Source organism: Eucyclogobius newberryi, unplaced genomic scaffold (assembly GCF_026437365.1).
Source record: "Eucyclogobius newberryi isolate DKJ021-1_F unplaced genomic scaffold, fEucNew1.0.hap1 SCAF_6, whole genome shotgun sequence".
In the NCBI taxonomy this organism is placed as follows: domain Eukaryota; kingdom Metazoa; phylum Chordata; class Actinopteri; order Gobiiformes; family Gobiidae; genus Eucyclogobius; species Eucyclogobius newberryi.
In genome coordinates this window covers 26,882,672-26,901,304 of record NW_027316278.1, presented here as the reverse complement: position 1 = coordinate 26,901,304, position 18,633 = coordinate 26,882,672, and the positions used below count along the sequence as shown (strand labels likewise).

The window sequence follows — 18,633 nt, the reverse complement described above, 5'->3', positions numbered from 1 at the left end:
GACTATACCCAAGAAATACCAGTTCTGACTTTTTCTTTTGATGGCTAGTTTTCATAATTGGTGGGTCTTGGAAGAAAGTTAAGAGCTGTCACCACTAATGCATTTCTCCCCCAAAAAGAATGAGTATTTAATGGGATTCATAGTATTATTCAGAACCCGGTATTGAAAACCAGATACTGTTACCCCAGTCAGAAGTACCCATTGTGATAACGACATAAAGAACGTTTGTTGGAGTAGATGAGTCCACACACACACACACACAAAATGTCCATGGATTTTCTGAATTTTCTTGCCTCTGTTTTGAAGCTGAGTTGCAGCATGACGCAGACTACATCAAACAGTCAGCGGTGCCTGGCATTGAGACAGTTCACTCCGGCACCCAGAGCAGAGAACAAGAACTCATCTGTTGTATGCTTTTAATTCATTGTCTCCCCCGGGGCCGAAATGAGCGCGCTGACGGACATAAATGGCAGAAATGGATATCGTAAGATCACAGTCTAGGCTCGTGGAGGGCAAGGATGAACTGAGAATTGATGTACTTTTAGGCCATTTGGAGTTATTGCTCTTTATTATATGCTTAACACTATGTCTTCTCTGCCTGCCAGCTGTTTATACAAAAGGCAGCGAAAAGGCATGTCAAAGCAGGCACTTGAAAGCAATGTTTATACTCTTGTTGTTTCTCTGGTAAAAAACCTGGAATGATAAGTATCTCTAAAACAATCTCCTTCTACATTGCAATGTATACATAATGATTGCATCGAGGGGAGGGTAATACATCAACATAATTGAGCTTTGAACACACCGTCACATGTAATTATTGCCATAGGTTTTCTGCTACAGTGAATAGGAAAAGAGAAAAGCCATTGTCTGATTTAGTTCATGGAAGTCATACATCAAGAACTAAGAACCAAAAAGACACATTTACTGTAGTTTACTTAAAAAAAAAACCTGAATCATTATTTGTGAAAAATGATTTATTTTTTTATTCAACAGCAGTTTTGCCAGCTGTTGAATAAAAAAACAATTCATTTGTAATGTTCAAGGATATTTTTGTGAAATTTTGGCATGGAATAGGTCTCATCACACACTTTCTTGTAATAGAATACTAGACAAGTTTTCAAAGGTAGTCATCTGGACACTGTTTAAAAAATCAAAACTCCCTTTAAAGTCTTTTTCTTTATATTTGGGCAATTCCTGGATGAATGAGTCTCTTTTTTTATTACATTTCTCAAAATTCTGAAGTAATTTGGAAACTTTCACACACTTCCACTTGCTTTTTGACATAAAAAAAGATGCTGTGTTGGATAAAATATCTATAAATACTCATGCAAAGAGTTCATAAAGTGACGACTGGGCGGGAGCTGCAGACGATCTATTGCATGTAGTTCTTAAAATGATACAGTGAATATAATGTGTTACGGATGAGTTAAGATATGAAGAATTCCAACAACTTTCCTTCCTCCCGCTGACAGCCAATACATTACCCATACAGACCACCTGCTCAGTGCCCCCCCCGTAAACCCTCCGTAAAGCACCGTGTCCTGGGCCAGTCCATCCAGCGATATCCAGGCCCGGGGCACATCCACTGTACATCGGATCACTTTTTAAAAACATATCCACATTCACTCCTCACACCTCTCCCGGACCTCCCTGGGCGTTCTTGCAGCTAACACCCGTCGTATGCGATACTCAATAGGCCTGATGTCCCGAGTCCCTTGCCCCGGAAAGGACACCCCATGGGAGAGCTGTAAGCCTATCAGCCAGTTAGCCAAGGAAGGAATGCGCCTGTCAACTCGGATAACAAGCAACACTCTCTAAAGGCTCTTCCTCTGACTTCATACACGCTCTCTCTCTCTCTTTTTTCTTCATCTGCTTCATCTCAGCACAAGTATTTCAAGGCGTGTAGCTCATCTTCGCCGGCTATCATGTTCCTCACTTTTCAAAACCTCCTAAGTCATAGCGCGGCGGAGTTTTAGAGGGTTCCAGACTGATAATGACATACGTCTTGCTAACTGCTGAACTTGTTAGTTTGGAATTGTATACGTCTGCTTTTACCTTCAGCAGCCAGCAAGTCTGTCCGGCTGAACGGTGACTTGCAAAAAGGACTGTCTGGAAAGGCCTGTTTTATGTCGATACACAAGTTCATTTTGAAATATTTGCAATGTGTTTGGTAATGGTGATTGCATTAAGCAGTAAACATGTTTAAACGCTTGTTAAAAGTATACGATTGGCAAACGGATCTCGGAGTGAGCGCTGGCTTTACACGGTTTCTGGTGTGTGAGATGTCGTAGTCAGCCAGATGATGTAAAACAGAGTAACTAAGCACATTATCGATACAAAATAACAGTTGGGGGCACTTTCTAAATGTACTACTACAACAGTACTTCTCAAACTTTACACTACAAATACCACATAAATAATAAATGGCTTTCTAGATCTAAACATGGACTGTATTAGCGCTAACATTACACTAAACCAGGTCTAAAATGAGACTAAAGGTCATTGGGTTAGTTTAAGCCTAACCTAAAAAAGGACAACAAATATATATAGATTACTCTCTGAATAAAGCACATTCCCATTCTGGTGTCCCTGTACCACTGGTTGGAAAACACTGATATTCCCAGTGATTTTTATTGCTTTAAAATTAATCCAGATATGGACTTTTCCCATTTCCCTTAAGTCAAAAAACAGAAAAGTTCATTTTTTTCTTGAATATGATTTAGTATGTTAACCACAATGTTGAATGACTGGATGATACATCTTCACCTCATACTTTGAAACTTCAGATGGAGCCTTGGGACTTTGGGTTTAATAAAAGCTATAAATATTAATTCTTCCATTTCCTTTACCAGTCATTTTAAATGTACAAAGTGTTCTGCAAAGCGTAGTCCAACGTCCAGTACATCTTCATAACACTATTTCCAGCGATACGTTGACATGCTACTTCTGCGCTGCTAAAGCAATATTGTGATCCGTAACACGAGCTGCTCACAAGGTGGAATTGTCATTACTTGCGAAAAGACAAAATATTTTCCATCTTGGCGCTCTCCAAAAAACGAAAGCTCGCTCTTAAGGATTACGCTTTACAGTCGAGATGATTGCAGAGTGGAGAAATTGTCCGCAGTTATCTTGCGCCTGACCCCACTCTCACACTCCGGTAATGAGGTGCGTGGAGAGGCTTTTGTGACTGCTTTTGAGTGTGATTAGTCGCGGGTGGCTTCCTTTCCTTTTGCCACTGTATGTCTTTCGATGGGTCCATCATTTGTTTTCTCACTCCTTCCTTTCATGTCGCGAGGCTAAACCAATCATGTGTAATTAGACAACTGCGCGGCGGCTGACAGAGGGGCGAGCTATGTGCCCATGTGCTGAAAGGTGCTGCATAAGGCCCGGTCTGTGTGCCCAAGGGGTCAGTCCAAGTTCAACTCCAGCAGATTTTCTTTTAATCCATACCATATAATAAAGTATGTTTGCTTGCACGCTACAAGTTCCACTCTATACGTTTATAGTTTGGCTTGAAAAATGCTCAAAGTGCTATCCAGTCATCTAACGATCGCTCTCTCTGGCGATAAGTATGATAGAAATGGTTAGCGATCCCAGTTGATCTTTCCCACAATCGATGGGCTCAATGCTGAGAACTTCTTTTATGATAATGTGATATTTATTAATTCAGTTTCATTTTGCAACGCCCGAAATCACTACATTAGTTTCCTTGAAGGGCGACAGTGAAAAAACGATGTGTTCATAGGAAGTTAGCAAATGTTCTCAGATTCTCCTGATCAGCAAGGAAAAACTACAAAACGCTTTGGGAGAAAGTAGAAACCTCAGGGAGAACCACAGGGATGGAGAAGTCCGACTCGCACTTAGCATTTAGCCAAAGAAGCTAAGGACAAATCAGCAAAACCATGGCGGTTATTATATTGCATTGCGGTTGCGGGTGACATCAGACATTGGAGACGTCACCACAGTTAGTCCAGAGTACCTTGCTTGTGGATTAGTGTAGTTTACGCTGTCGCACCTTTTGAAATCTGTTTGTTTTGTACTTTAAAAGCCTCTGTGTTTGTGCTAAGGCAATAATCCAAACCTCTCCATTTACATGTAACCACCGACTGACTGCAGGGAGAAAGCTTCTGAAAACAATCCTCAATTCGACTTATAAGTCTCCAGCACATTCGGCTTTCTTCTGATTTAATTTATCATCCGAACGGAACAGCGCTCGAGGATATTGAGTTGAACATATATCAGATGTACGCATTTCAACAGTGAGGGGTGAAATAATGTAAATAGCTCTGATTTGGGGTCATGAGCGAGACTGGCTTGTGTGAGCGAGTCTCTCAGGCAGATAAATCAAAAATGAGACGCTGTGGAGAGCCGGGGAGAAGAAAAGAAAGCGACACAAAGCGAGATTACATTTGATTTCGCAGGTAGAATGGACCTTTTCTCTGCCGCTTTCAGACGTCAGCTTTGTACAAGTGCCTCAGTTGTGACATTTGCTGTCAAAGTCGTCCAAGCTCTGGAACATGAAGAATTACATGTTAACGGGCGTTCGGTTGCAAGAATCTAAAAGAAGGATAAATGTGTAATTCATGTCATTACAATACGTTGAATAAAACCGCATGGACGTAATTGAGTCCGTAACACATGCAGTGTAGACATCCAGTTTCTCTGTCTGTACAAATGAAAAAAGGTGAAATCATTTTTTTCACTATAACTTTATAAAGTGGTGGCATTATTCATCCACAAAGACTTGGTTGTTGTCAGTTGAAAGGATTTTTGGAGTTTATGGAGCCAATTTCTTGAAAATAACGACAAGGTTCAACATTGCCATTCAAAAATCTCCATCTGAAATGACTCTAGAACCTGAACCTTTTGTAATTTATCAGCTTGGTATAGTTACTCTGGATATAAATATGATAAGATGATGAATGCTGCTTGGACATAATAACTAGCAGGTAAGACTTGGAAACGTCATCAACTTATGAACGATCGTAAGGCGGCTGACTTTGGTTCTTCTTCCTGGTCATGTTGCCAGTCACTTTTTGTTGCTGTTGTATTTTCTATGGCTTATTAAATCATCATCAATATGTGCCATGTCTTACAAATACACCTCCCTGCCCCAAACCGTTCAGAAACTCTCTTCCATGTCTGCGCATTCAAAGGGTTCTTGTTCCGTTACCGTGCTCAGACGCTCCCTTCGTAGACCTTTTTCCCCGTCTTTCTTGAGCTAGCTCTTGTGCTTTCCTCTCGTGCTCAGGTCAGCCCTAGCGCTTTCCTCCTTTGGGTTCATCCCGCGAGCGAGTGGTGTGTGGCGTGGAGAGGTGGCTGATGGGACTTTAGCGGGTGCGGTTTCTCTCTCGCTTTCGTTCTCTCGCTCACCCCGGGTTTGTGTGTGTGTGTGTCCGAATCTACGCTCAGGCACCGTCACTGGGCTGTGTAATTGAAATGGAAATGAGCCAATCAGGGACTGCAGCGCTTGTGCCACAGCATAGCGCCGGCTTTCGCGGCTCATTCTGGAGAAATCCCTTCTTCTCGCGCTCGCGTGTTTGGCCACGTCCTGCGGGCACGTGCTAGCAACGGTTTGGCCCTCGTGCGGAAGCGCTGGGACCGGACGGAAAAAGGAAAAAAAAAAAAAAATCAGTTGGTAATAACAATCATCCCTGTCTCCCCTGTATTCACTTCCTGGTTTAATTACCCGCCGCCTTGTCCCGGCGCTAATGTCCAGATGATTTTTACGCCGGCATTGCATTACGACTCGCAGATCCGTGGCATAACAAAGACGCATAATTATCATCATCATTTCACACTTAGCCTGCCATGTGACATTTCTCGTTAATTACAATTTTATTTCTAGCCATTGTGGCCCCTGAGATCAAGAAACAAATTTGGGACACCAAGTAATAGCCATTTTAATATTATATTATGAAACTAGTGACTGTTAGGAGAGGTAAGTGCGGAATAGTGGAGTTTGAGTATGATCTCTGTAAACATGGAGCTCATTAAATGTATCTATTTTGCATTTATTCAATTGCATTTAATTTCAACATAGATTTAAACTGACTTATTATTTAGTTTCCAGACCTTGTACCAGACGCATGTACCCAACATATCTATTCAAAATACTATTGCTGAGTGACTGTATTTCTCTTTAATCTTTGATCTCGTTAATTAACACTTAAAAACAGTTCAGTGTGAAATCTTTGCTGCTGCTGCTGCTGCTGCTGCTGCTGGTGGTCATCATGTTTTTCTGGCTTTATCCGACTGCGTAAAAGTCCTGGTAACTGCAGCTGTGGCACTTTTCCGCGTCATTAGGAAAATAGTGTTAGTCTCATTACGTGGGGTCATAACTGTAATTTATTAGTATTCAGGGCGAGTGCTGGTTTTTTGCTGGTTTGAATACTGACCACTTTATTCCATTTGTCCAGTCGCACAGGCGGACGACGGCTAATTTAGATTCACTCGCAGTTCTTTTGGGTCAAGTCTTACAGAGCTTTATCTTGCCCTCAATTCTCTTTGCGGACACACAGCCTCGATTTATATTCTATAGCTATCTATGTTTCTACTGCTGCATATTCATCTATGTACTCATGATATTTCTTTCTAATGAAGATAATTCCATAATGATTAACGTGTATATTGTTTTAAATTCAAGTGAACATTTTGTCTGTGTGTGTGATTGACTGGCTTGAATTGAATGTCCGGAACTGAGGTGCAGCTAGGATTTATTACAATCAAATAAAAACTGTGTTTATTTAAGTAATTTCCTTTAAAAATGTTCTGAAATGCATGTGATTTTTGTATTAATTTATTTTAGCTGTGTGTTTTTCAGTTTTATTTCAAACGTCATTGCTCTTTTGAACAAGATCTACTATTAAAACATAAAAAAACCTCAATTGCAGTTGGATTTCCTGTCAGAAAAATCCCAAATTACATACATTTTCATTGCTAATCCTGAATATTTCCCGGCAAAGACCCATGGTAGTGACTTTAAAGGTAAATTAATCATACAAACTTTGCTTGTACTTCTGCATCAAATTCTGATATTGTCGTAAACCCGGACATTTCAACTGCGCTTTTACTCCAAACGCTTTCATCCTTTATTCACAAACGACAGCAGCATAGAGACCGCGCATGTACATCCAAAAATCCCTTCTTTTCAGTGGCACAAATTCGACCAGCTACAATTTGGACTCGCTCATCTCAGCCACTTCCAACACTCTGATCCAGCTGCACGTTTTGCACTACGCACACGGTCCCCCCTCCTCCCCCCCTCTCAGTTTTGGATGCGATTTCAAATCCGACTGCCGGTTTCACACCCCCACTGTGTTACTCACTCACACAGTCTGTGCCATTAGCAGCTTTTTGGCCCAAACTCGCCGCACTCCTTCTCCAGTGTGCCCGGGGAGCCCGCTGAACTGCCAGCGTAATGGACTCCGAGGCACGTGCGCGTGTCGACATGCAGCAGTATGTAATGTACGGGCCCGATCATGCTATTTGCTTTATATTGCAGTAACGATGACTATACTGTCTACATAAAAAGCAAAACAAAGTCATTCATTGCTATTTATAAAGAAGTACATGTCACGTGCAGTAAAACCGTAATGTTCAGCAGTTGTTTCGCAGCCTTAGAACTTACTCTGTTTTCTTTCAATTCCAATAAGCGTCGATGTAAAATAGTGAGTAACTTTGGTTAATCATGTGATGAGAATTGTTGCTAGAGGTGGGCAATATATTATGTTGACATTTTGAATATTATTGTTTTGAAGGTATACACATTTGAATATCAAGTACAGTATATCGTTTATAGTAAAAAGGCTACAAACAGAGCTGATTAAAAAAATTAAAAAAAATGTGCAGTAATTTGTCAAATAAGGGTTTAAGGAAGATTTTTTTATAAATCTTTTTTTGAAGGTTATAATTCTAGACTTTTGTGATGAATTTGTCTGTTTCTGACACTGGATTGATATTCATTTTTGTCACTATACATACCCCAGCTGTATTTGTTACTAACATATATACAATTTATGTTATCATTACATAACATAAAATAGCTTATAATAATACAATTTTGTTGTTTTTGTGGTTCCATCCTGGTTTAAGCCTAGTTAGTTTTGATGTAGACTTTGGTCCTTTTGTCCTGGTTTATCACTTGTCTATAGCTAAAGTTTAGTTCGGTGTTTAGTCTTAGTTAAGCCCCAATTTTGACGTTTATCTATTTGTCATTTGTAGTTTGAAAAACACCTTGGAAAACATGTGACGAAAGCTCAAAGTGCACGGCAAAACACAGAAAACATCTAAATAAACACAAAACACAAAAAACAAACAAAAAACAAACATTTTGACATGTTTCTTAGTAGTAACTACATTTATGTTTTAGTGCTAACCATGTACTTGGCGATGCGGCCCATGTGCATAATGATATGTTGCATACATGTATCACATATGTATACTACTGCCCTGTACCACTGAATGTACTTCCTCCTACAAACATCTCATGCTTCATTTGCAGTGGAGGCAGAGGCCGCTGTGGAGCCTGCAGGGCGGGGGAGCAGGGCGGGGGAGCAGGGCGGGGGAGCAGGGCGGGGGGAGCAGGGCGGGGGGAGCAGGGCGGGGCAGAAGGGCATTCTGTGGGAGGATGTGACCATTAAGTCAGTTGACATTTTAAGTCGGGGAGAGAGATGCATGGATCTTGTCGGACCTCGGCGGACATGTTTTAAATGAGATGTTACAGATGAACTTCTCTTGTAAACAACCCGACACTAGTGTTTACCCGATTGCGGCAGAACATAAAGCACATATGCAAACTCTCACGCAGGATAGGAATAAACAGAAGACAAAGTAATGGTTCGGTTTGTTAGTTGATTGTGGCTTTTAGGGATTTAGGGTTGGGACAGGGTTTGGTTATTACATTTGTAAGTTTATGTGGTGGGTTCGGTCAAATTTCATTAGTACATTGTTCATTTATGCCTTTTGACTAAGTAATGTTAATCACAATTGAGGTCCTGGACGTTCTACGATAAAAACGATTAACGAAGACTCAAAAAGAGCTTAAAACTACCACTAACTTGTAGCGTATTCTTTATTTTATTTGTTTTATTTATTTGATTTTTCTGCACTTCTGTGGTTGATTTTACAGTTCAATTTTGTGATACTTGAATCACACCCACAACATTTACAGTGACGTTTTGGTCCGTTTAATGTATTGCCATAAAATCATCTTAATGCCGTTATCGAGGAAACAAACACTTAACTTCTGTCAATATTACCCACACATTGGCATTTAAATGAACATCAATGACCAGCCCACCACAGAGTTGTATTGTTGTTTCAAGTAAATGCCATTTGCTAAAAAAAATACCAATTATTGATCCATATTCACCCTTTTGCCCAAGAAATCTAACCCATCAGTAACGTATGAATCCATTAGCCCATGTACAAAACAATGCACACTTTTAACCAGGTAAACTAGAATATAATCTTTCAAATCAAATCTCTTGGAATGCTCCTGTTGAAAGCGGTAAAAAGGGTAGAAGAGCAGAATGACTGGCACAGGGGCCGTTGTGCCAGCTCTTACAGATGCCATTTTGTCGATCAATTGAAATCACATTACATTTCCCTCTCTCTTATGACAACACCATCATTTGTTTGAGAAAATGGCCCTTATAATCTCGTTCTCCCTCATTCACGGCAGCCATGAATCTTTGAGCAGATGTAAATGAGAGCGACTGCAAAAACTGGGTGAGAGAAATGGCAGGATGTGATATGGCTCAGAGTGGAAATCATTTCAGCCGGATACGCGCTTTGTTCCCTCGTGGCGATTGAGGAGCACTTCTGGAAGTTGTCAGTTTGTGTTTTCTCTGAAGTCCGGTTGGTTTTATAATTAGCGGGTCTCAAGTCGACGTTTGGTTAAGTCTTATTCGTGGTTTCACTTTCCGTGGTTGTTATTAATGAGTGGATAGCTTCCTCTCTGGATTGCATCGGAATTGACTCATTTGTAATGTACTTTATTAGATACGGGTCAAAATAGGGCCACAACAAATGTAACTGCAAATGATGTAACTGACAACAGGTTTAGAGACAGAGTTTCCAACCAGATTGATAGATAGATTTTATTGATCCCAAAATACAGGTTAGCATTTGTTCTACTGTACTGCAAGGGATTAGATTGAAAAATTGATAATATTGCAATTTTTTTTTTTTTTTTTTTTAAAGAGTGTCAAGTTTAATGTCAATAATGAAAATGATAAACATTATAACCAGACAGAAATGGGTAAAAAAAAAAAAAGTATATTAGTGCATTTTTGTGTTTAATTGTATGGTCCAATCATGCCATTTTCAACCATCAGCAAAGATATTTACAGGAACATTTTCACACTTTTCTGATATTGTGTTAAAATATCACCTGCATATTGTATCGAGACAACGCAAAAAACATATAATCATTTTGAGATCATCATTTTTGGCTACATCGCCCGTCCCTACAAAGGATAAAAGAGTAAATTACACACGGTCATTTTTAAAAATGATCATCATTTTTTAACCCAAACGTTCTTATAGTTTAACAGCTATGTACGGCATTACATTTGAAATAAAAAAATGGTACAATTAGCCACTCACCACCTGCTTTGGCATCAGCTGTCTGTCTGTGCCGCCTTGTTTAACTTCATCTTCCTGAAACTTTACAGCTGTGCATTGTTTTCTAACTGTGGACTCCTCCGTGACCTGGATCTCCGGGTCACAACAAGCCAGACTCGCTGTGGAACCGGGGGTAGCTGAACTTTAATTTCCTTGACCATAAAAAAAAATACACACAGGTGAATTGTGTGCGTGTGACATCGCGCGGCCTTGTGATGAATCTGCCTCCATGCATTACAGTCCGCTGACCCTGGGTGGCTGGTTCTAGATCAGTGCGGTTGTAAAGATGCCCTCGCAAGACAGCCTGGTCGATCGTGACATTTACTAGCGGTTCCACCTACTGAGCAAAATTTCTCACAGATATTGAAAAAAAAAAATGTTAGTTTCCCATGGGGCCCTTACTTTAAACTGGACATTGATTAGAAAGACGGTGGGATTTCAATGGTTCCGCGGCTTGTTTGAACGGACTTTTGACCATTCAGAACACGGACTCTGTTGCCTTGAGGTGTTCATGGCCTACGAGTTTTCAGAAGATGTTTTACCAGGGTTGAGACATGAACTTATTTGAAAGAACTGGAATTTGAAATGTGTGCAATCGAGCCGTCTCCGTTGGAAAGATAAGATAAGATAATCCTTTATTGTCCACACATGGGGAAATTTCGGTGTTACAACGCAGTAGAATAGAAAAGAGGAAAGGACAGACAAAAAAAACACTCTTAAAGGCGGTATGGACGATTTTTCGGCGATTTGAGAACGCAGGTGGAAGTGCACATGCGCACTCCCCCATGCGGCCTGATACAACACACACGTGCGTTTGTTTATTAGCGCAACGGATCGCATCGCTCGTAGATTTCTGTCCACTTCTGCGTCAGCTCGAACTGTCTTTCTCCGTCTTCATTTTGCCCCGTACACTGAGGGAACTATATTATGATAGATCCATGCGCTTAGGCACGCGGAAACGAGCCTGACGCGGCTGCAGGTGAGCGGTAGGTGCGTTTTATGATTGATACGTGGCAGGACAAATGATTTATCCACGCCACGAGGAAATATGATAAAAAATATGCTGAAAAAAATCATCCATACCACCTTTAATAGAAGAACTCTTATGAACAAAACAAAAAACTCATGATAAAATAATAATAAAATAAAGTAAAAATAGCTAGCATAAGACTAAATAATACTGATAGTAAGTAAGTAAACAAAATAAAACACTCTTATTTACATCAGTTATATGCACATGAATATGGCCTTAATTGCTTGTGAGTACGACAGTAATTGCACATGAATATAACGGTATTGCACATGGTTAAGTCAGTATTGCACATAACGTTATTGCTATACCTGGAATGCTCTAGTAAGGCATTTGACTCATTTATTTTACATTTATCTAATTACATGGAGATGGATACATTCAATGACCAATGAAAATCCACACCATCTTCATGGAAACATGCAGGTGGCCGTCCCTTGACTAGAAAAGTGAAATAATGCGTGTGAAAATGTTGTAAGAATGACAGAACGATTTGTGTCCTGACTAATTGGACAATAACTTCTTGAATAGTCAAACAACAAAATGATGAATTGTTTGCACAATTATTGAGAAGTTTTGGTAAGATTCCCAGCTCTGTGGTCTTATTCAATCTCGGTGAATTTGTTCTGCCGCATGACTGTGTGAGTAAATATTTGTCGCGGTGATAGATTTACCGATAAACCATCACGCCCAAATTTACTGAATCCAGACGATGAGAAAATGCTGCTCGTAAATATCCACGTTGAAGGAGCACACACCGATCAAATCTGTATTTCCTGTGCTGCTTATGAGTTATTAGTTCTCCAAAGTAATTAAAGGTTGATGATGTGTCTCGTTGCAGATGTGTTTGTGTAGGTGTTATTGATGTATATTTAAAATGTGAAATAAATCATTCAAAGAGGACGCAGAGGTGGAATACTCTTTGATCCAGCCTTGCTCTCATTGAAAGAATTTACTGAAATTTACAGAAATCATGACTCTTTTGGACATATAAAAAGTAACTGGTTTTAAGAGAAAAAAAATGCTCAAATGCATTTTTTTCAATATATCACAATTCATTTTTAAGAATAATAATGTAAACATGTCTCACTGCAAATTGTGTCACAGTGTGAGCATTGAATGGATTTATTGAATATTAGCTTCTGACCTTTACCTTGTGCAGCACCATGGAAATTGCCAGGGGCGTTGCAGCCAATAGGCAAAGCAGGCAAATGCTTGGGGTCCCCAGAGAAAAGGGAGCCCTTCCATGAAAACTGGTTCATTTCAATAGAAGATTAAGATTCCTTTATTGTCAAACTGCATGTAGAAACACAGCATTCATGCCAGAGAATCATTTAGCACCTTGATAGCTGTTTAGAAAATGCTCTTTTTCAGTATTCGAGTGCATGTTATGGATTTTCAGTAAATTGACTGCAGTTTCCTTCTGGCCACACCAGAAGCGTGGCAATGTGGGATTCATTTCTATGATTTACTGTCTTTACTCACCGGTCATGGCATGCTGCAATAACTTACACTGCATCTACCTTTTATAGGAAATATAAAACCCGGAGTAAGAACTGTTATTTCCCATTTCCCTGCAAGAATTTGTATATTATGTTTACATAGCAATATTAATCCCATTTCTCTTCTCCTTCTTGTTTACCCAGGTTCCATCGCGGGGACTACCACATCGACGTGTGCATAAACGACTACCTGGATGTGTACTGCCCCCACTACGAGGATACGGTGCCGGAGGAGCGGACGGAGCGGTACGTGCTCTACATGGTGAACTACGATGGCTACAGCACGTGCGACCACACGGCCAAGGGCTTCAAACGCTGGGAGTGCAACCGGCCCCACTCCCCCAACGGGCCGCTCAAGTTCTCCGAGAAGTTCCAGCTCTTCACCCCCTTCTCCCTGGGCTTCGAATTCAGACCGGGTCGGGAATACTACTACATCTGTAAGTAGCCTGGTTGTACTCTTTGTACTTGTACATTTCACTCCGGAGTCACTCCCACAACACACACCCCGAGGTCTGGTCTGAACGTATGTAAATCAGGAATATTGAGTTGTTTTTTTTGTGAGATGGAGGCTGTTGGCAGTCAAATAAACTTGAAATATTGATAAAATAGCTCAAATTGTGTTTATATTTTTATATGTTGACTGCTTTAACTGCTTTGCGTGTTAAGGTTTGTATAGTTATTATGCAAGTAGGTAAACCGGTCTTAAGCGTAGTTTTGTGTTATTAGAAATACTTTTTTGGGCTTGGTGCAGTACTAGAAGAAATCAACACAATCCTAATTTACAAACAACAAACCCTGAGCATGTAGAAATGGATGTGTAAACAGCAAAATATGTTAACAATTGAATATATTTGTTCTATATACCGTAGTAATAATAATAATCATAAACATAATGATAGATATTAAAGTTAAGGTCATGTTATTTTAATACCATCCCCGGTTGAGGAAGCCACCCACATAAATACTGTTATAAAGTAGGACTATATATTTTCTCAAGGCCAAAGGCATTATTTAGAGTTATTGTGGAGGAATGATTCATAGCTTTTTCTGTGTGGTCTGAAAAAAATACTGCTGTGATAAAATGCACCAAGTACGTCATGATAACAGTAATTATATATTGGGAGAAACTTTACTGTTCTGTTAAGTACGTACGTGATAAATACTGCAAGAACGATCTCCAGTGTCACTACATAAAGTAATAGTAGTACTGGTAATAGTGTTTTTCAACCTCTTTTGAGTCATGCTTTTTGGTTGAAAATATTCCGTGACACACACAACTAAAATATTACCAAACCATTTAGAAAGACAACGTAGTATTTAATGCAGTAAATATTGTCCATGTCACTCAGGATATTCCAAAATGGTGAATTACATTCCAAAATGGCGAATTATTCCAATAAACCCACATATCTGTAAACTCAAAAGTGGACATTGCACACTGCACACTGGTTTAAAATGTTATTAAAGTAACATTTTCAACTCAATTTCAGCCCCAGAAATGTAAATGTTTTACACAATCATACATATCACACAAGCAGCACCTCTTCCTTCTTCCATTCTCACATCTTTCCATCCACGGTTCGAAAGTACCATTACTGGAGCTCTGTCGCGGCTCTCATCACAGTGGGAAAAACCTGCTCCTAAAATGGCAATGGAATTCACATGGGGTATCACTAAATTGAGACAGTTTGAAAGTTATAGCCCCGCTGCACACAATACGCCTTTGTCGAGGGGGAAAAAAGTATGTTCTTGCTATTTTATGTGCCTCTTGCGCTCATGTTTGTGGTTAAGTTGTCTAGTTTTTGGCATCGGAACTGAGTCAAAAGCAGTTCATCTGAAGTTGAGGCCCGGGGGAAATTAGGTTTTATCAAAGCAAGGTGATGGAGTGGAATCGAGAGCGTTTGGTTCTCCTCCCACCGTGGGCCGCTCATATTGGGGAGATGGAGCAGCCAGTGTCAGTAGGCGTAGACACTTTTACAAGCATTTGTCACAGTGGAACGTCAATAATACTGAATGGGAAATATATAGTATTATGACTTGAACAGCTGGTGAAATATAAAAGAAAATATGGTTTCTTCACTATCTGGTGGGTTGACTTTGAAATGTGCACGATGATAAGATTCCAGGAGTAGTAAAAAGGTAATAAAAATCCTTGAAAGCGTTCATTGTTGGTTTATAGCTAACAGCTTGCATAAACTTTTCAGTATCAAGTTTGTTGTTAGTCATATAGATGTTTTTGGAAGTCTGAAAATGACTCACTAACCCTAAATGCGGTTTTCTTACATTTTATTCTCGAAATTAATTGGTGTAAAATGCCTTTCCGATTATTGAACTACCGTATTTTCCGGACTATAAGTCGCACCAGCCAAAAAATGCATAATAGAGAAGAAAAAACTTATAGAAGTTGCACTGGAGTATGAAATGTGGTTGCAAGTGTGAAAATAACAAATAATATCACATATAAGTCGCTCTATAGTATATATAAGTATAAATATAAGTATCACCCTGGCCAAAACTATGAACAAAAGTGCGACTTATAGCCCGGAAAATACGGTAACTGTGAATTTTGTATGTAATTATGGCCTTGTCTAAAGATGAACTTAAGAAAAGTTTCCACCCTGGCAACAATAGGCCAACATTGTAAACTGTCAAAATGTGGTTATTCTGTGCGCATTTACCATAATCTGCTGGTTTTATTCATATGTTCTTATATTATTAATGGTTGGATATGATCATAATGTGTGGTTTCAAACAGACCATCCAACTTTAGATTGAGGTTGGACAGAGTGAATATCCAGGTCAGGTAAGAAGAGGACAGGGAAAGAAGTTAATTGGTCTGGCTGCTACTGAAACGTTACATAACTTAAACTGCACAATTCTGGCCATTTTATATTGCACTTTTCTACCTTCAAGTCCCTGAAAGCGCTTTACATCAAGGAAACGCTCACACATTCGTCCACACACAGTCACACACCAGCGTACGCAGGACCTGGAGGTGTCACGCCCAAAGACACAACAACAGTATTCTCCTGTGAGAGCTGGGATTGACCTGTGAGATCTGACCAAGGATGTTCACGTCGGGAGCGGAAATCGAACCGCCGACCTTCGATCAGGGCGTGAGCGCTCATCTGCTGCTACTGTAATTGCTTTGCCTGGAATGCCCCGCAGCATCGCATTAAACATATCTTACATGTATTCAATAACTTAGTGGAAGAAGACAGATTTCAGCTTTATTGACTAGACAAAATGTTTTCTTCACCGTTCCACTCCCATCAGTCGGATTACACGCCGCAGATGGAAGCACCATGCAACAAGCACCGGAGAATTTCTTTAACCAATCAAGAGCCCAGACATGAGAAGGATGTCTTTCTGATGATATCCACGCCGACCACAGAAACTGATCCTGTCACAGTATTGGCAGGTGGACTAATGTCTCGCTGTCTGCCCGCTCCAACGTGTCCCCTAAAGAGGCTGTCTCATCCATCAGCGGCCATCTTGCTCCTGTATGCGATGTGGACGTTCAGAGACGACACAATGGTGGAGGGAAATCACATGTCAAGACAACTTCATGGTAGATGACTTTAATATCCGCCACAGTAGCCGACGACGCTCGAATCATTCAATAGCCAATGAAGCCGCGGGCCACTAAACCAATATGGCACGCCGCTGTGGAATGGATGTGTGCATGGAAGCCCTGTTGGTCGCTGTGTAATTTAATCCAACCCTTAGGACAAGCATCTCTCAACGGGAATTGAAGGAAGAAAAAGCATAGAAATAGAGACTTGGAAAAGCAGACGAATCGCGTAACCCTTCGCTCACCCCTATTACGCTCCAAAACTTCCACATTCATAATGGCCAGGCAGATACCTATATATATACACGACTGGGATGTCTCTACAATTGGAATTTGACTCGTGTTCATGCAAATAAGTACAAAAACGCAGTGTTTGCAGCCTTCTTTGAATATTTGACCAAGAGTGAAGAAAATGTGTAGGCTGTAGACAAACCGCCCATACGGTTTCTGGAAAGCTGCTTGCTATAGATGAGGCTTAAAATTTGTCTGGAAACAATCTACAAACCTGGAAGAGTAGGAATTACGGTTGCCTTGAGTTGACTTAACACCGTAGGGAAGATTTGATGCACTTAAACGGTTGTGGCTAACCTGTGAGTGGTCGGAGCGCTGCAGGTGATGTCAAAACTAGACGCCTCCACGCTGAGAAAGGTTTTAGGAGTGAAAGGACTGGACCCACGTAGCAGAGGCCTACTCAGGGCACTTTGTAGACGTGGGGGGAACGTTTGGCTTCCACTGGATTGTACACGGCTTTTTGTCAGACGTCTATTGGGAATTAAATATCACTTCGTCTTTATTTCCCATTTTTTGTGTAGGGATGTCATATTTATTATTATTTTTTGGTTAAATAGCTTTGGTTTATAATATTTTTGGTTGTTGTTATTACTTAGGAGTGTCTAAGGACAAATGGTGATTAGGATAGTTATTAGGACTGTGAGTTGACTGCTGCTGTGATTTTGGGCTGTACAAAAATACATTTAAATGTAACTGCATTATGCATTATTGTTGTGTGTTGTGCACCAACTCATTTAGCCTTATGTAATTCTCGGCCATTAGTGTGGGTGTCCACTTTATTTAATGTTGATATTTACTGCCATGTTTCTAGGTTTGCAGTGACGGGCTTTGCATAACACTAACATGCATCAGTTTCATGTTGGCTGTGCAGCGCTCATACTTCAGCTGCAAATGTCAATGTTCTTGGACAGAGGTCATATGCAAGGTCAGCCATAATTACCGCTAACGCACTGGAAATGCTGTGTCTTATATGAAAACCATTACTGTTGCTCAGCCCAAGCCGTGGACTTAATTAGACAGCGCAGGAGATTTATTCAAAAACCAATAAGCTACTAATTTAACACCACAAAATGTGTAAATAAACACTGCAATATTAATCCTTTTCCCTGTCTTGCTTCTAATAACATTCTGTAGCCGAATGACCGGAGGGAGCGGCGCATGAGAGATCCGCCCAGGGTCGGAGTGATTGATTAGCTTTGCTGTTTGTAAATGGAAATTAAGATGTCAACTCATATTCCTGGGGAGAAAATGGCCGTTAATGGTGTTTGCGCCCTACGAGTCCGGGCACTTGATTTGTGTTGCGTCTGAGATAATGTTAGCGAGCGAAAGAGGAGACAGGCGGCCGCTGTCTTCTGCCTGCAAAATAACAACAGCTTAATCAACACCAGCGCGACTCATTTCCAAAGGCTTAATACGTCCAAGTTTAGTCAATGGTGATATCATCTTTGAGCGATGCAGACGTTATCCCCCCACAGCTCAGAAGAAATAATGCGTAGAGGCTCCCGTGTTCATCCTGTGTTTCATTGTTGCTTTGCGAAAATGTATTTTAAAGGCCAGTTTAGATGTTAAATGTGGTGGATCCTGGACCGTATTGAGATGATGATCGG

At 40.4% G+C, this 18,633-nt stretch overlaps 1 protein-coding gene across 2 annotated transcripts in view; it reads left to right on the top strand.

Moving 5' to 3' along the window:
* The window catches only part of efna5b (ephrin-A5b), a 143,076-nt gene that overhangs the window by 99,487 nt on the left and 24,956 nt on the right, over positions 1-18,633 (top strand). For both annotated transcript variants that reach the window (XM_072432533.1, XM_072432531.1), the window contains exon 2: positions 13,306-13,598. In XM_072432533.1, coding sequence (XP_072288634.1) covers positions 13,306-13,598 — 293 coding nt within the window. The remainder of the gene's footprint in view (positions 1-13,305; positions 13,599-18,633) is intronic.